At 47.8% G+C, this 19,657-nt stretch overlaps 1 protein-coding gene across 2 annotated transcripts in view; it reads left to right on the top strand.

Moving 5' to 3' along the window:
- FTO (FTO alpha-ketoglutarate dependent dioxygenase) overlaps positions 1-19,657 on the top strand; it is a 345,229-nt gene that overhangs the window by 45,783 nt on the left and 279,789 nt on the right. For both annotated transcript variants that reach the window (XM_088471946.1, XM_088471947.1), the window contains exons 2-3: positions 14,756-14,833; positions 18,938-19,532. In XM_088471946.1, the coding sequence (XP_088328072.1) occupies positions 14,756-14,833; positions 18,938-19,532 (673 nt within the window). The remainder of the gene's footprint in view (positions 1-14,755; positions 14,834-18,937; positions 19,533-19,657) is intronic.

The raw sequence follows: 19,657 nt of genomic DNA, 5'->3' as shown, positions 1-19,657 counted from the left end.
GAGTCTGATCACCTTTTCAGAGGGGGGCTACTGAACAGCCCCTGAAGTTCCTTTTGACAAGGCAGCTTTGCTGCGCTGCTATGAGCGGAAAGCAGGGACAAGCTAATTAGAGGTCCCTGCTGCTGTTCCGTCACCCCGCCGGACCAGGATGCCGGTACTGATCCGGGGATCCTGGCGGATACCAGGGGTCTCAGCTAACGGGGCCCCCGGGACATCCAGACTGTGGCCACTCAGGTAAGCAGCGGGTACCCGCGGTGGGTACCTACCGATTCACAGTCTTATTTTGTCCTTAGACAGGGGGCTCCCTAGGGACAGGCTGCGCGTGGAGCCCAGGTACTGATCCTGCACATCCACTAGACCACCAGGGACAGCAGGCTGCAGCAGTGTGGAAATGCTCCAGCGTCCCAGGGGTTAATAGCATGCCAGGGTAGCGCGCCTTCCCTGTCTCACAGCCGGAGCCTCCCCCGCTGCACATTGCCTTTCCACAGCGGTCTGGCGGGCTGTGTCAGCGATCCTCCCCCGGCTCCGCCTCCTCTCTGCTCCTCGGCCATTTTTAAGGAAGTGGCAAACGCTGCTTGTGTTTGATACAGGTGGCATCGCGGTCCGGGTCCCCCGCATACCTCTCCTCTGATTAGGTCAGCGTATGCAGCACTGTTTCCTACCAGAATATGTCTGTGTAGTTGAACATAGTGCTTCTAGTGCAGGTGATTTATTTCTGCATTGTATGTGACTATATGCTAGCGCTGTCTGACTGTACTTTCACTTCTGACTGTCAGCAATTTTACTATCCCTGTTCTTTCTCTGGTAAAGCCAAGGGCGGTGTTGCAGGGTGTTCATTACCTCACAGTAAAAGTTTTTTTCTGTGTGGGTAGTCACATACACTCTGTTTACACTCATCATGTCTGGGAGTGGATGAGAATATCCTCTTCAGCTAAAATGTACCACATGCAATGTACAGTTAGCGGAGGTAGATGGGAACGCTGAGGGATTATGTAGGGCATGTTATGCTTTATCACGCCTGATTTCTGTCACTGCTCCGGAACCGCCATGGGCTTGTTTTGCTAAGGCACTTACAACCCTTGTGGGCCAGTTGGCGACGCCCTCTGCGTTTCCCCAGATGGGGTTATCGCAGTAGTCTCATCACCCATGCAGGGGTTCCCCAGGCAGTTGATGGTACCTCAGTGTGTCCTGCTTTCGCCCCCCAGGTCTCGCAGGAGCCTGTATGGGTGAAATCATTGTCCAACACGGTACAGCACCTGACAGACGTTTTACAGGGGGAGTCACCATTGTGGCCTTCTAAGAGGCCTTAATTGTCTCAGACGGCTCAGTATGATGATGATGACATGACGGTGAGATTATTGACTTCTCAGACCAAGAGCCCCTTCGTGCAAAGGAGGCGGAGTCTAAGTCTAAAGTCTATATACCTGGCCTTATACGGGCAGTCCGTGCGGCCTTGGTTATTGAGGATGAGGATCTCCCCGTGGCTAAATCCAAATACGCCTTCTTTGAGGATATTAAGGGTGATGCCACTGTATTTCCTCTATCTTTTCAGTTAGTGGATCATATAGAGGAGGCGTGGAAAAATCCGGCTTAACTGTTCCAGCCTCAAAGACGCTTGGCCTTTGCATTCCCCTTTGCGGATAATTATTTTTCCAAATGGGAAACCCCTCCACAGGTGGATTCCATGTCACACGCCTAGTAAGGAGTGCAACATTGCCCATGCCCTCCATGTCCTGCTTAAAGGATGTTATGGATCGCAAGGTGGAAATATGCCTAAAATCCATTTATTCTCTTGCTGGAGGGGCTTCCAGACCTGCTATGGCCATGTGTTGGGTGGCCAGAGCAATGGAGCGCTGGGCAGATAACTTGGAGGTGTCTCTGTACACTGACTCTTCAGCTGAGCAGGTGGAGTTAGTAGGCAATCTCAGAGACTCAGCCACGTACATTAATGAGGCAGCCTTAAATATAGGTCTCCTCACTTCCAGAATCTCCTCGGCAGCAGTAGCAGCTCGCCGCTTCCTGTGGTTGCGCTCTTGGAAAGTGGATGCAGATTCCAAAATTTGATTGAAATGCTTGCCTTTTAATGGACAGGTCCTGTTTGGCCCTTATCTGGACAAAATTGTGGCCACACTGGCAGCAGTTAAATCTGCATGTCTGTCATCGGCTGCAGTCCCATACGCGGTACTCATCCTTTTGGCCCTATAGGGCCCAGGGTAAGTCCAAAATACTGTCCTTTCCAAGACAGTCAGGGGCCAAGAAATCTGCCAAGCCAAAGAAGCAGGCTTGGAGTACAAGACGTCCTACTCCCAAGTTGGACGATAAGCCTTCAGTCTGACGGGACGAGCCTCCCCTTGGGGGACCCCAGAGTGGGAGGCCGACTTCTTCAGTTCGCCCAGTGCTGGTATCTGACTACCACGGACAGTTGGGTAAGAAAAGTGGTCTCTCAGAGTATGCCCTCTGCTTCCGGCGAAGGCCTCCCAGCCGGTTTTTCACCACAGGCCGTCAGTCAGATCAGGACAAGGCCCTGGAACTCAAGATAGTATTGCACTCTATGCTCCAGGCTGGAGTTATAGTGCCTGTTCCGTTATCCCAGAGGGGAACGGGATATTACTCCAATCTCTTTCTGGTACAGAAACCCAATGGGTCTTACTGGCCCATCCTCAAACTCAAGTCCCTCAACAAGTCCTTGAGGGTTCCTCTGTTCAGGATGGAGACCCTGCGTTCCATCATATTGGCAATGGAGCCTGGGGATTTTATGGTGGTGTTGGACATTCAGGACGCCTATCTGCATGTCCCTATTATCTTAGTACACCAGCAATTCCTCAGGTTTGCAGTGGTCAATCAACATTTCCAGTTCCAGGCAGTGCCCTTTGGTCTGGCCACAGCGCCTTGAGTCTTTACCAAAGTCATGCCAGTCATGGCGGCCCACCTGCGGATGCAGGGGTTCCGCTTGTTACCCTATCTGGATGACCTTCTGTTGTTAGCAGGGTCTCCAGAGATTCTTCAGTGCCATCTGCAACTGACAATATCTTTGTTGCAGAATCACGACTGGCTGATAAACTGGAAAAAGTCCTCCCTGGTTCCCTCACAGAGGATGATCCATCTCAGAGCCCTGTTGGACTCCTAACAACAGAGGATCTTTGTGACGGAGGAAAAGATATCTGCATTACAGGCAAAGGTATGCAGTTGCCTTCAGAGTCGCCGAGTGTCTGTTCACTCAGCGATGAGGTTACTGGGCTCCGTGGTATCGATGTTCGACATGGTGGAATATGCCCCAGTTTCACTCCATAGCTCTGCAGAAATTGATACTCTCCAGATGGAATGGGTTGCCCCATCGGATAAAGACACAGACAATGGTGCTTTCTCCGGAGGTACGTCTGTCTCTGGCCTGGTAGCTACAGGTGGCTAATCTGAACAGGGGGCGCCCCTTTTGGGTTGCGAACTGGGTCCTTCTGACAACGGGCGCCAGTCTCTCATGCTGGGGAGCAGTAACAGGTCCACACTTGTTCCAGGGAAGGTGGACACCGTCAGAATCTGCGCTTCCAATAAACATCTTGGAACTTCGGGCAGTATTCAGAGCTCTCCAGCAGGCATGACATGTTCTCCATGGAAAACCCGTGCAGGTGCAGTCCGGTTGGGCGGAGGGCAATCTCCCGGCCGTCTCGGCAGTGTTCATACCAGGAGTCCTCAACTGGGAAGCAGACTTTCTCAGCCGTCAAGACGTGCATCCAGGAGAATGGTCTCTTCACCAGGAGGTGTTTCAACTCCTGGTGGACAAATGGGGCCTTCCAGAGATAGACCTCATGGCCTCCAGACACAACAACAAGCTGCCTGTGTACGGGTCAAGAACAAGAGACATGGAGGCTTTTCTGGTAGACGCTATGACGGTCCGGTGGACCTTCCGGTTTGCGTACCTCTTCCCTTCGTTCTCCCTTCTTCCTCGAGTGATTCGAAAATTGAAGCAAGAAGGAGGCACGCTCCTGTTGATAGCTCCAGCGTGGCCCAGACGTCACTAGTACTCAGATTTTCCGGAGTCTCTCCATAGACACTCCGTTGCTGTTGCCTCAACGTCCGGACCTGTTGTCTCAGGATAATTGAAATTTCTGGACCTGGGTCGTCTGTCTTTGATGGCGTGGCTGTTGAGACAGCCCTCTTAAGGTCCTGGGGTTTTTTCAGCTCTGTAGTTAAGAATTTACCACAGAGTGTGGCATACTTTCTTTGAATGGTGTCGCCCTAGAGGCTATGATCCTCAGGTGTTTAGGATATCCAGGGTTTTGGCTTTCCTACAGGTGGGCTTAGATCATGGTCTTCGCCTTGCTTCCCTGAAGGTGCAAGTTTCTGCCCTGTCAGTGTGGTTTCAGCGTAGGATTGCTACTCTTCCTGATGTCCGCACCTTTATGCAAGGTGTGCTTAGCATTCTCCAGTTTTTACTCAATACGGTCTGCATCCACTGTTAGTTGAGTTACCAGGTCTTCAGTCAGTACCACTTCCAGCTGTGCGTGGTACAGTGAATCGGTTTTGTGATATCTGGAAGGAGGTAAAGAGGAATTTGTGCAAAGCCTCTTCAAGGTATAAACTTTTTGCAGACAGAAAGAGGAGGCAGGGTCTGGTGTTAAGTCCTGGTGATAAAGTCTGGCTGTCAACCAAGCATGTGAGATTAAGAGTTCCAACCATGAAGTTTGCTCCCAGATACATCGGTCCTTTTCAGATTCTTCAGGTGATCAATCCAATGGCATTCCCTTTGAAATTACCAGGTACACTTAGGATACCCAATATGTTTCATGTATCTCTCCTGAAACCCCTGGTGCATAATATTTCTCGACACCTCGCAATCCTCCTTCTGTGATTTCAGTGGATCATCAGGAGGAGTATGAGGTGAAACAGATCTTGGACTCCAGACTTTCTAAGCGATCTGTTCATTTCCTTGTAGATTGAGTAACGTTGTTGAGTCAAGGCCTCAGACATTCATGCACCTCAACTACTTCGGAAATTCCATCAAAAGTTTCCTGACAAACCATTTATTGGGTGTTCGGTGCCCACCCCTAGAAGGGGGGGTAATGTCACAGTGCGCCAGACACCAGGGGGTACTTACCGAGTCCGGCGACACTGGACTGACAGGCAGTGGGCGGGGAGTTCTTGGCGCCCACTGCCAATGCATCTGGCGGTTGTGACAGGCGGCCGTGGCTCTCTTAGGATAATGCGGGCCGAACCGTGTTCAATTTAAAGGGGAAGGCATGCCAAACGTGAAGTCTTGTTTGGCACAGGATTTTAGTGTTCACTCTAGCTCCGGCGGCAGGCAGGGTGCCGGAGCTAGAGAGGGCAACCTTGCAGGGCAGGGCGCCGAAGGCGCGCGTGTGCCCGAAAAGGGGGCGTGGTCATGAAAAGGGGGCCTGTCTATAAGACGCGACCCCTTTTCGTCATACTTGGGGGCGTGCCCGGCGCTTACGGACATGCCGGGCAGCCCCCAAGCGCTGCAGAAAGGGAGAATAGATGCCGGGCGCCGTCTATTCTCCGGCGGTGACCGGGTCACCACATGTTTCTCCACCCGCGGGACACTGCGTCCCGCGGGTGAGAACGGCACCCGCAGGCTGTGAGGGCAGGGCGCTTTTTGCCCTCCTCCTGGAGGGCAGGGTGCTTTTTGCCCTCCAGAAGGAGGGCAGGGCGCCGCGCCCCGCTAAAACAGCCTAGCGGGAACGCTAGATTTTATCTCCTCCCTATAAGATGGAGTATAGGCTCCATTACCTTACTCCAGTGACCCCAATTTTGTCTGCTCCCTTATTACTGCATTTGATATCTATCTGGTTCTGACCTTGGCTATCCTCCTTGACCTGCATACGTCTGCATACGTCTGCTCCCTGCTACTGTCTTGCTCGTTTGGTTCCGACCCGGCCTGTCGACTACGCTTATATCTTCTCCGCTCCATCCAGAGTACACCAGCGCCTGTATAGGGGAACCTATTCTGAGGGCCGTGACCTGTGTGTCTGAAGCAGCCAAGTCCATACCTTCTTGCGAGGGTCCCTGGTGAATACCACGGCACATTAGACTCCACGCCTCAGAAATAGGTCACGCCAATCAATAAATACGGGTTGCATCCACTATCCACCCGAGTGTTGTGACAGGCCGGATCTGTATCCAGCTATTAATAGAACCTTCAATTCAAGCAAACGTTACACAGTAAGATCCAATAAACAAAGGTGGATGAGAGCTTATCTTACATTTATTAATCACCTTGACCAAGGAAAGCCCATATAGATACAGCAACAACTGTTATTCTCTTCAGGGTTTACAACAGTTAAACTACAGTGAAATTTCCAAAAGTCTGTCTTACAGAAATAAATTCAGTATTTTATAGCTCTGTTTAATGCATATCTGAGAACTGTATAGTACCAAAAAGTGCATAAGAAAGGATAAAGATCCACCATGTACACCAGTAACTCTGCCATCCTTCTACACAATACAATTAAGTGGGGGCTTGTATAGTATATTGCAACACAACTATGGGTATTGAGAACACACTGGACTTGACTTTGTGCTGAATGAAAAGTTTGGCTTTTCCAGGACGCTGGAGAGTCAGGACTAATAAAAGGTACAATTGTTGTTGTCTGTGTTCATGGGTTTTTTATGTAGTGCACATATAATAATCTAGTGTTCAAGGTTATAGTTGCAATTCCACATAAATACATTTTTGTGTGATTTTGGGGTAGGAGGGTTAGTAGCACATTTTTTACTTTTTGAATTTGGTGATAATTTTTAAAGGATGGTTCTCTTAAGTCAGTCATCCTTCCATGGGCGTAGCTATAGTTGTGGTGCCATTGCTATGGGACCCAGAGGATTAGGTGCCCCCGGACCCAGCTCATATAGTTGTCTACCAAGTTCCCGAAAGTTCCTGCTAAGAAGTTGAGTCCTGCTTATTGCAAGGGCCTGAATGAATAAAATTAAGTAGGGCACTATTAGGACAATATTATGGGGCATAAAATGAACAACCACTGAAAAGAGAGGTGTCTCTCTAGAAGCGTTGGGGAGGGTGCTGACTACACTCCTGTTTCCTTCTCTAAATCACTCTGTGTTGATCTACCTTCCTGGTTGCCTCTTCAAAAATCTCAGCTAGAAGCATTAGTTTACAGCTCTCAAGAGAGTTTATATGAATAGGGTGTTACAGATAAATATCTTGGATGAAGGCATTTACTTATATAGGTTCCAAATGAATGATTAGTGAATCTGATTGAATGCTATTGTGATTCATAATATTGCACCATTCCTTGGGCTTGTTCTGTACTGTATTCCTTTCCAATAGGATAACTTTGGTGACCCTGCAGAAATCATTACACCGTGCGGTTATGGAATATCATTAATATAAAGTTCTTATTTTAAATATACTTTAAGTATATTTATAATGTTACATAACTGTATATTGATGATGTTTAGTCTTATTTTAATCAGCATTTAATTTGTAGTGTATTATAGGTAAATACTGCATCTCTCTTGTAAACATAAATGTAATATTATTGGTATAATGTTTTAGATCCCTTTTATTTGCAGTTAAGCAATGTAATGTGCTTCCCCTGAAACTCTTTCCCCTGATACTGTAAGACAAAGGAATTCCAGAATGGGATAGTCTCCATATCGAGCAAGAGAAAATCATATTTGTCTGCGGATTACAAATGTGTTGTATCAGATGATGGGTTGGGATGTGAGCTCATGTTGTTTTTTTTGTCTAGAACATAACAGCTTCTTTTGTGAATATTGTATTCAGCTTCTTAAGGCACACATCCAATAGACGATTAAGTTGAGCGATTGAATGATATCGTTATCGTTCAACTGTTTGCAAACCGTTTGGAAAGATGTCTAAAACGACCAGCGATGCGCGCTCCTGCTGGTCGTTTACACATCTATCATCGTACTAATATGTTGTACAACTTGACGATAACGTAAGGTTCAACATGTTTGCAGATAATTGATGTTCCTACACTGAACGACTGATCATTCAGTGTAGGCACATCACAGACTGACAAACGACTGCAGATTACAATGTCGTAAACGTGCAGTCGTTTGCCTGTCTTCTAGTGGATGTGTGCCTTTACCTTTCAATTGTGCTCCATTGGTCTAATAGGTGGAAATTACAATGCACAGTTATCAAGTCCAAGTTTGAATCAAAAACACTAGCAAGCTACAATTTTGTTAAATAAACATAAAGGATAATTCTCATTGGGCGCATAAATTACATCAGGCATGTCTTTTGATCATAAAGGGAGAAAACTAAGTAATTCTTGATCAGCTTTTGCATATACTACATAAATTGAATAATATAGAAGTAGTGTTATCTCTTATGTTTTCTTGAAACTGATGCTAAGTGATGTACAGGGTAGTTTGCAAGGAAATAATACTGTACTGTACAAGAGAAGCTTTTTGCCTGTTCTTTAGTTAATACTTAACATTGCATAACACAACTAACATTTATTTAATTGCCAATTTTGTACTAAAAACAACCAAACACTTGCTTTCATTTAAAAAATTGAAGTTGACTAAAGCTGGGTACACACTGGAGCGATGTTGGGCCGATTTGCCGCTTCCTAACGCCAAATCGCCTACATCGCTCCTTGTGTACTGGTGATTGTGCGCTGCCGCGGTCGCTAGCGATGGTCACCAGGTTTAATGTGCTGCACATAAAACCTAGTGATATCGCTAGCGGCCTGTAGTAAGTCAATGAAGGATGGAAGAGTGATCGTTCCGTCATTTATTAAGTCGTTCCACTATGTACGGGAAATCCCTCAAGGGCATTCGTTCTTTTGTCGTAACGAATGCTCATCATTCCAGTGTGTACCCAGCTTAACGAAAGCTAATTGCTGGTTATTTTTAGTTCAGTGCAAATTTTGCACCTAACTGCAATGCTTGATATTGTATCACATTCTCATGATATGAAAGTAATGCTCTGCTTGAAAAGGGAGATGTATGCCTTAAGCAGGGTACGATGTGTACCCAGCCCGACATCGAGGGCGACGGTTCCCGGCATGTTGATGCCGGGTCAGTCATGGCGGGAGGGATGCGCCATTCTGCAGCATGGCATTGTTAGCAACATCCCCATTTGGCTTTGCAGTAGGGCTGACAGGGGATGTTGCTAATGGTCATCTGGAGCGTGCATATCATGGGTACACACTAGATCAGTGACTTTCAACCTTTTTCAACTCGCGGCACACCGAACAAGATATTAAAATTTCCAAGGCACACCATCAGTCCCCCACAGGAACAAAAACACATACATTGGCCTCCACAGAAAATAAAATAACACACACTCTGGTGGTAGCTGAGAAGTGAGCTCACTGTTGTCCCTGTGACTCATTGGCTGGGGTTGTTCACTCACAGTGGCTAGTTGGTGTGCTGGCGAGCTGGCAGGACGACGAAGCAAAGTATGTGACCTGCTGCGCCACCATAGGTCACGGCCCTGTGCCTGAGCCTCCCAGAAGAGCCCTGCACTGCCCGGGCCAGCAGTTGAAGTGAAGGCAGCTCTAACCCGTGGCACACTTGACAAGTGTTCACGGAACAGTAGTGTGCCATGGCACAGTGGTTGAAAAACAGTGCACTAGACAATGTACCCAATATGTTGCTCCGATAGATATATATATACATATACATATCAGTGGTGTAACTAGGGCAGGGCCGCCGGGGCTTGTGCCCTGGGCGTCGTGGGACCGGCGGCGCAGGGGGCGCCACCGGTCACATTACCGGCCGTCCTAGTTAGCCAGTGTAGTGCCGACCGCAGTAAGTGTGGTCAGCACTACACATTTACTCAGGACTGGCACTAGGCTTTCCTGCGCCCAGCACCGTCCTGTGCTGCACAACCGCGCCCCTTCCCACTCCCTGAGAGCTTACCAGTAGTGCCAGGCGAAGGGTGGGAGGCAGACTCAGGCTAGCCAGTGCATTTACACACACATCGCCGCTAACGCGGCGACGATGTTTGTGTTTCAGCAGCCAATGAGAGGCAGACAGACTCTCATTTGCTGCTGCTGCGCCCACTGCAAGTGCCGGGCTGGAGCTCACTCATGAGCTCCGCCTTCCGGCTCCTGCAGTGGGTTATCAGAGAGATGTCATGACTACTACTGGGGCCACTGCATCAGGGGAGGGGGGGGACCTCTACTAGGGGCACTATTACTGGGGGCACTGCATCGGGGGACCACTGCTGAGGGCACTACTGGGGGCACTATCTAAAGGGCACTGCATAGCGGGTACCACTACTGGGGGCACTGCATGGGGGGCACTACTACTGGGGGCACTGAATAGGGAGGACCTACTGGGGGCACTGTATAAGGGGCACTGAACCACTACAGGGGGCACTGTAAGGGGCACTGGATAGGGGGGATCACTACTGGGGGCCTGCATAAGGGGGACCACTACTGGGGGCATTGTATAAGGGGCACTACTGGGGGCACTGCATAAGGGGAACGTATGGGGGGCTGCATAAGGGGGACCACTACTGGGGGTTCTGTATAAGGGGCACTACTGGGGGCACTGTATAAGGGGCACTACTGGGGGCACTGCATAAGGGGAACTAAAGGGTGGCTGCATAAGGGGGACCATTACTGGGGATACTGTATAAGGGGCACTACTGGGGGTCTGCATAAGAGGGACCACTACTGGGGACATTGCATACTGAGGGTACTGTATAAGGGGCACTACTGGGGGCACTGCATAGGGGGGGCTGTATAAGTGGCACTACATTAAGGTGCATATGGAACGGAAAGGAATTGTTCAGAGTAACGAGAAAGGGGTGTGTGTCATGTTGACACGCCCCATTCTTAAGTGACCACGCCCCTTGTGACCCGTTCGACGCACACAATTTTTCAATTTGCCCTGGGCTAGAAATACCCTAGTTACGCCACTGATATATAGATATATATATATATATATATATATATCGATATATATATCAATCTATATCTATCTATCTATCTATCTATGACGCACACAATTTTTCAATTTGCCCTGGGCTAGAAATACCCTAGTTACGCCACTGATAGATATATCTATCTATCTATCTATCTATCTATCTATCAATCTATATCTATCTATCTATGTGTCAAGCCAATGCATATGGCAAAAAGACATTATGAGAATGGTTTCTATCCAATGTACAGATAAAAAAGCAAAGAAAAGACTGGGTGTTTCGAGAAGAATGTTTTAATTTCAGAGCATTTATGACTCTATATGCAATTCAAAGGAAGGTGGAGATGGGTGCTTGTGTGCTCCTATTAAATTGAGTTGTGTGGAGCAAATGAATACTGCGCTTTTGATATGATTTTAATGTGATGAGCTGAGGAGGACCCATTCATTGAATTGAATGGAGTCCTGCACAAAGCATCAAGACTACTTAATCCTTGTATGTAGGTAACTTGATGTGAAATGCACAAGACATTTACTTTATATGGAAGTTCCCAACAAACATAAAGGGGAAACATATTAGTAGACCATGTATTGGTTGTAACTTTTATCCACAGAGTCAACCTTTTACCTGCAATGTTCAAGCATATTACTGGTCTGGGAATATTCAACAAGGTTATTAACACAGTTATTCAATTAAATATACAGATATTCAGTTGCCCCTTTTATTATTGTGCCTTATTCAGATGTGGATGCAATGGCGATATTTATGCAGTTGAGCGATTATCGTCCGACTCCGCGTGTATCACGGTCGCATGGCACACACACGCCAAGGTACCTTAGCGATGCTGCTCGCAGTGAGGATTTTTATGCAAAGTGATTGACATTCAGGGACCTATTGGGGACGCTTACGAGGAGTGGATGCAAAAACGCAGGTGTGTCGCAGACATTTTTGGGGCATGTCTCATCATTCCACTGTGATCCGTAAGCAGAAAACATGGCGCCCGGGTCTCAGTTCCTGCAGCGATTCTGCACAACCATAGGGTTACTCAGATGGTCGAATATCAAAGGAATAGATCTGTGAAGCCGCCGGTGGGCGTCTCAATACATTTCCAGGCGTCTGCATGCATTTAGCATATTTTCGCACAGCAGCTGCGTACAGAATCGCAGCTGCGATCGCATTAGCATACATATCTGAATCAGGCCCATTGTATGTTGTTACAAAATGGTGCATGGGAAAGGCTTCTACATTGTTTCTAACAGGGTAGACCTAGAGAACTAATGGTGCCATGGTACCAAGACAAACTCATGGAACATTAAATCGGAAGAAATTTTTTTGTTTTTCTGCTGTTTGCTTTGGATCAATGGTTTCTGTGATGAAGGACCTGCAGCCCCAGAGTCATTGGGTTCCATTCAGTTTGGAAGGATGTCTGTGCGTTTCCAGCATTCTGACCATTTTGCTGAATGCTTGTGTCTCCCAGCATATTTCTTTGCAAACCATTGAGATGCGCAGAGAAATTGGTGGTGTTTGGCAACATTGACTTAGAATGATGTTTGCAGCCGCACACCACATCCTCAAATTACTCAGCATTGAATTGCGGTTGTCTCTATCTTAGGACCTCATTCAGAGTCTCTCGCAAGCGGCCGCACGCTCGTATGCGGCCGATGTTAACAGACCACGCATGCGTGCGCTTCGTTGTGCGCATGTGCGTACGAGTCCTTGCGATCACAAAATCCGTCGCTTGTACAGCTTGTGAGCTGGAAATGACTCCCGATAGTTGATTGACAGGAAAGGCCGTTTGTGGGTGGTAACAGGGGAAGGTGCTTGTGAACGGGGGAGTGGTGCTGCGAAAGCAGGCGTTGTCAGGTCACCAAAACGCCGTTTAAAGGACGTGCATAATTTACAAAGTAGCGTCATGGTACACGTTACCTGAATGTATTTCAGCCAGCACTGATCGCAGTGCTTGCGGCAGGCTTAGGCAACCCCAAGGGCTGCGAGCAGCTCCGATGGCTCTCGATGGTCCCGATTAATCCTTCATTTCCCGGAGATGACGTCTGTTGTGAGTGTCAAGGGGGCGTCTTTAGACACTTGCGAGCACACTTTGCCGTAGCTCGCTAAAACATAGTGGGCGTCGTTACGAGACGCAGTGCGAGCACTTCATTACAATATCCGGCCCCTTTTTGCCAGTGAGCGATCGCATCTTGCGAGAGACTCTGAATGAGGTCCTTAGTGTAATGCAAACATTTGCATAAGTTACACTATTTTCTTTTACTCTGCAAAACATAATGGACATGATGCTGACCTGTTTGCAGAGCGTATCTTTAGTGTTATCACAATGCACGTGCTCCGGAACTGAGGGCCTGATTCAGACCCGCTCGCGAGTGCTGAGCGCTCGCAAGCGGGTCAATGTTGGGCCAGTGCGCATGCGCACGACGGACCCGGCTCCGTCGTGCGCATGCGCGAGACCAGGATAGCGACGGGCAAGCCGTCGCTATGGGTCTCGCTACAAAGGGGGCGTGCTGTCGATGGTGAGTGACAGCACGCCCCCTTTGGTGGGTGTGCCGGGGGCGTGGCTGGCCAGACGGAGGCGTTCCCATGGGAACGCCTACCATCTGGGCCGGCCCCACTGACATCACAAGTGATGTCAATGGGAGTGCTTTTGGCTCGGATAGAGCCAAAAGCACTCCAGGGCTTGCGGTAGACGAGACCCTACCACAAGGGTCTCATCGCAAGCCCGATGGTCGCGATGGACTTGACCATAGCGACCATCTTTTTGGCCACTCGCTATAGCTGTGGGTGGTCACCCACAGCTATGCCAGCGGCCAGGAGGCCGCTCTAAAATCAGGAAGGACGGCCCTGATTCAGAGCAAGCGCTCTGTCAGAGCGTCCGGCTCTGAATCAGGGCCTGATTCAGAGTCGGATGCTCTGACCAGAGCACTCGCTCTGAATCAGGGCCCTCCTACCTAAACTTGGAGCAGCCTCTTGGACGCTCGCATAGCTGTGGGTTACCACCCACAGCTTATGCGAGCATCCATGATGATGGTCGCGATGGTCAAGACCATCGTGACCATCGGGCTTGCGACGAGACCCTGCGGTACGGTCTCGGTGACTGCAAGCCCTGGAGTGATTTTGGCTCTATCAGAGCCAAATCACTTCCACTGACATCACTAGTGATGTCAGTGGGGCCGGACCCAGACGGTAGGCGTTCCCATGGGAACGCCTCCGTCTGGCAGCCACGCCCCTGGCACACCCACCAAAGGGGGCGTTCTGTCAATCAACATCGACAGCACGCCCCCTTTGGTGTGAGACCTAGAGCGACGGCTTCCCCGCCGCTCCCCGGGTCTCGCGCATGCGCACGACGGAGCTCCCTCCGTCGTGCGCATGCGCACTAGGGCACCATCGACCCACTTGCGAGCGCTCAGCGCTCGCGAGCGGGTCTGAATCAGGCCCTCAGTGCACACAAGTACAAGCCTTACAGAGTGGTATGTTTTTCAAGCACATGTCCACCAATGAATGAGGAGGTGGAACTGGGTTGTAGTGGAGTGTTCTCATGTATGGAAAGTTTAGTGAGGGCCTGTTTCAGATTTCTCTCTTGGACCTAAAATATAGGCTGTGGCTGGTGCACTGATGATGACTAGTAGCAAACCAAGCTCACGGTTAAGGTGCGAATGCACAGCAGCATGCACATATCTTTACATAAGGGCTGATATACTGTATGCATTTTTCTTGCTGTTCATTTAAAAAAAAAAATAAACAAATACCTCAATAAGTTGCATGCTAGTAATTGCATATATTTGCTCTTTGTAGAAAATGTGCATAGTTTGCTTCATTACAAAATAATATATGTATTAAAATTATTTTTGTTCTCATTTACGTTTTCAGAAACAGAAGCTCCTCGAGCAACTTGGTGGTGCACGTCTTCAGTATGTCACTCCAAATGATCATGGCTGCTGTCCGTTGGTATGTAAGAGTATGAGTCGAAAAAAAGTAATTATATTATTGTTTATTAAAATGTGCTGATATATGTTGTATTTAAGCATGTAACTTGCAGATGTTGCGTCAACTTCTTTTTGCCTAGACGTTCAGTACAAAATGCAAACTTCCAAGTATCTTACATGCTGAGGGTAGTGTGACTGCACTTCCCTGGGAGTCCTGGGCCAGGCATCATCAGTGTGCAGAAGGCCCCTTGGCTAGTCAAGGCCCCATACACATGTATTCCGTGAGGCGACCCTGAGGGGATGTAGTTAACTTACCTACAACTGGCATCGCGGCTGACCAAAACCCGGCTCTGGAATGCCACTATCCGGCCAGAATACCGACGCCAGGAATACCGACAGTAGTGGACATCCCGACGCCAGAATCCCGACAGCCAGGATGCTGATCATAAGCATAGCAAGGCTGGTTAGGTCTTATTCGTGGGGGGGAAAGGGTTAGGTTTAGGAGTCACGCGGGTGGGGGCAAGGGGAGGCCAAGGTTAGAGTTAGGGCCCCTGGGGGTGGGTTAGGGATAGGCTTCACTGGGGGGGTGAGGGTTAGGCAACAAGCGGGGAGGGTTAGGTTTAGGCACCAAGGGGGGAGGGTTAGATGTAGGCACTAATGGGGAGGTTTAGGGTTAGAGTGGGGGGTGGGAAGGGTTAGTGTTAGGATGTAGGAACAGAGAGTTAGGGAAAGGGGAGGTAGTTTACATACTTACCGCACCCTTGTTGGGATCCTGAGCATAAGGATGCCGCTGTCGGTATACTGACAGCAGGCATTCCGAGTGCCGGGATTTCATACCGATTCCGACCCTGAGTATTAATTGTTTACTAAGCTAAAATTCTTCCTTATGCTTCTTATCCCCATTGACTACTTATAAAACTTTGCCTTCTACCCTGCCGTTTCTCCATAGAGCAGAAGAGCTATATTTAAAAAATACAAATTTTGGACACATTTGCAGGGATCTCGCTGGCACAGTCAGCCCACACCGCACCCTATTAGATGTATCCCATAATATGGGAATTATATTGCCGTGAAGGGAAAATCCAGGCTGTGCATAGAATTTAGTGGTAAAGCTAATTTAAAGTTCCCAATTTATCCTGACTATATGCATTTTAATAAAAACATGTGTCTTATCTGCGGCATCTGTATCTCTCAGATGTGGATACAGCCCATCAGCCCGCCATTTTCACTTTATTTTAGAAAAGATGTTCTATATATTTAGGATGGATTGGCTGGAAGCTTTCCTTAAAAAATAAAAATTTACTGAATGTTTCTTTAATATTTGGGAGAGTTATATTGACACCCTCTCCCCATCACTAAGAGAACAACTCTGGAGATGCTTCCGAGGTACAGAGTGGTATGAAACACGTATGTCTGATTGATCTAACTAACCTTACTGTTATTTTTTTTGTATTCTACAATATATGGAAATTGATGATATTATGTTATTGTTTCTTGGTATTTATTTATTGTCGTTTTTCATGTGTTAATTTTATTATTTTATGATATGATGGGCCGTATTCAATTAGGTGCGAAAAGCCGTTTTCGTCGATAAAGTTTCGCCATGTGAAAAGTGTCCTCCGTATTCGATTCCGGAGACTTTTCGCCGGTGCGGAAACTCAATCCAATGGAACCTGCGAAAAAGTTTAGCCTATGAATAGGTGTCGGAAAAAATTGCAGAATTTGGGTTTTGTGTTTTTGGGTTTTGGGGTGCAAACCTCGGTAAACCCCCCTGCACCCTTGGGATAGTCCCCCAGAGGTAAACTGCGTAAATAAAAGTTCAAAAAATAGTTTAGATCACCCCAAAAAAGTACTTACATTTTGGGGGCAAAAAAGTCCAAAGTTGGGGGACAAATTTAAAAACTAGCGAAATGGACTCCAGGGGGGGTCCCCAAGTATGCCCCAGGTGTTTTTAAGTTTGCAGGTGGTTGCGGCAGGTGGATTTTTTACATTTTGAAAACTTCACTTTAGCAACTTTAAAATATGCTAGCACCCATTTTCGTGTACCCCAAAATGTCTGGGACTACTTATTTTCTGCAAAAAAAATCTGATAAATCCTATTCTTCACAACTTCTGCAAAGACGGTAATTAGCAACTATTGAGAGCATTTAAGTACCCCAAATACCTTCAGCAGGGCTATTCGGGGGTATCTAGAGTGATCCCCAATGTTAGTGCATCCTTTGGGGGGTGTCAGGCTGAATTCCCCAAATCGGACAGCACTTTTCACCTGTTTGCGTTTCGCCGATTTGTAATTGAATACGGGGATAAGCGGGGACGCTCGCGATATTTTTCCGCATAGAAAACCAGCGCTGATGGCTAAAAGTCCGGCATGGTAAAAGTACGGGACTTTTCGCTCCTAACTGAACATGCCCCTATATGTCAATGCTTCAATAAAAATTTTTTTTTATTTTTTTAAATATTGTGTCTACTGAACAAATATAATAATATTTTTTAAAAATTCACAATATAATATAGATAATGTTGTGTTCTCGAAATTGACTGGTATATGTTTGTTTGTACCCAGTCTTGTTTGTGCGCAATTGTAATTCCGTAGTATGTTGGGGCTATATGAATATTTTCTAATAAATAATAGTGTGCATTTCAGAGACTCTATCAGTGTTTCAAACATACAGTAGTCTTATTATATATACAGTGTATTTTTTTTAACCCTTTTCTATTTTGCGAAGGTAGGCACATCACAAGTTACCTATGGTGTCTGAATAAATTGATTTGCCTATGTTGTATGCTTTAGCAATAATCCAGGCTGAGTTATTTGATAGGTACACTTTACAATGATCGCACTGAGCAAAAATAATTGTGGGTCCCAGGGACCCCTCACTTTAAAAAATTGGGGTCCTGATCCACTGTTTCTGGGCCAATCACATATTATGGGGGGTGAGGGCAGACAGCAGTTGTGACAGTGCTGGGGGGGGCAAGAAAGGGGCTAGGGACAGGCAATGCTGGGGGTAAGGAGGGGGCAAGGGTAGATAGCAGCTGGTGCAGTACTGGGGGAAAGGAATGGGTTAGGGGCAGGCAGTACTGGGAGTAGGAAGGTGGTAAGGGTAGATAACAGCTAGGGCAGTACTGCGGGGTAAGGAGGATGTTAGGGGCATTGCTGGGGGTAGGGAGAGGGTTAAGATAGCAGCTGGGGCAGCACTGAGAGTAGGGACAGGGCAGGTGTAGCTAGTAGCTGAGTGAGGCAGTATGGGGGACAGGGAGGGGGCACGGGTAGATAGCAGCTGAGGCAGTACTGGGGGCAAGAAAGAGTTTAGGGGCAGGCAGTACTGAGGGTAGGGAGGAGGTTAGGTTAGATAGCAGTACTGGGGGGCAAGGAGGGCAGGCAATACTGGGGCAGTGCTGTCAGGATAGCAACTGGGGCAGTACTGGGGGTAGGGAGAGGGTAAAGGTAGATAGCACTTGGCGCATTGGTTATCTCCTTTGCTTCTGCTGGGGGAGTCCTTGGCCGGGTCACTGTTGTCTGTCTGAAGTTGCCTCTACTTCTGATGCTCTGCCTCCTGCCGAGCCTGCAGGAACAACGCTCCTCTCTGCTGCTGCAGCCCAACCTATGCTGGCTTCCCCACTTCTTTACTCTCCCGGTTAGCTCCGTTCCGCCGGGAATGGATGGAAAGAGGAGGTGTCAAGAGTCAGGACTTACGCGGCGAGGGCGATTGGCTGGGGATACGCTGACGCGCAGGGATTGGCTGGGGAGACGCTGCCACGCAGGGATTGGCCGGGGGGACGCCGCCGCGCAGGGATTGGCTGGGGAGACGCCGCCGCGCAGGGATTGGCTGGGGAGACACCGGTGTGTACAGGGATTGGCCAGGGAGATGCCGCAGCGCAGGGAGACGCCGCAGCGCAGTGAGCGCGTCTTTCAGGACTCGATCAGATTTAAAAAGTGGGTCCCCAGTTTTCTGTAGGAAAGGATTTTTCGATCACTGCTTTATATTTGTTTTTATTTCTAAAAGTTTTTCAGTTAAAAAAAAAAAACAACAAAACCAAAAACAGGTCTTTGTGTATTACATTTAGAACGGTAGGCGATTTATATGTGTGCCAATATATTACTTTGTGGATTTTTTTTTCCCCACAGTGGAAGACGAAATATGCCAAAATGGTGATTCATAAAGCCGAACAAACTCCAGCTCAGTTGCATCAGGTTATCCAGAATGCATTTCTAATATTACTTAAACATGGTTGTCTGTTCCAAGACCTTGTACAGCTGAAAGGTAAAGATTTGCTCACTCCTGTATCCCGGATTCTGATTGGCCAGCCAGGCTGCACCTACAAGTACTTAAACACAAGGTTATTTGCTGTGCCTTGGAGTGATGATAAACACAAGTACAGCACAGAAGACCTTTCCTTTGCCTGCAAGTCTTTTTATGAATTAAATGAGTTTCTGTATGACCAGACAAAGCGCGAATTACAGAAATGTATAACTGACAGCCAAAGGATAGAGTTCTCAAATGTTTCACCTCAGCAGATCTCCTCTCAGGATGGTGAACAATCCAACCGACATGAAGTGGAATGCTTTAATGTAACTTTGATAAATTACATGAACCCGCAGAATATGCCCTACCTGAGGGAGGAACCATATTTTGGCATGGGGAAAATGGCAGTGAGCTGGCACCATGATGAGAACCTTGTGGACCAATCAACTGTTGCCGTCTACAACTACAGTTATCAAGGTCTGGAGCATGTTCAGATTACCATTTACTGGCACTTATACTGTACATATGTGTCTTCCAAAAGTGACACAGCACCTCATGGACAATCCTATCATACCCTCCAACATGACCCGTTCCATTAGGTA

The sequence above is a fragment of the Taudactylus pleione genome, unplaced genomic scaffold, assembly GCF_031769625.1.
Source record: "Taudactylus pleione unplaced genomic scaffold, aTauple2 ptg000117l, whole genome shotgun sequence".
Classification (NCBI taxonomy): domain Eukaryota; kingdom Metazoa; phylum Chordata; class Amphibia; order Anura; family Myobatrachidae; genus Taudactylus; species Taudactylus pleione.
This window is presented reverse-complemented; position numbering and strand designations above follow the sequence as displayed.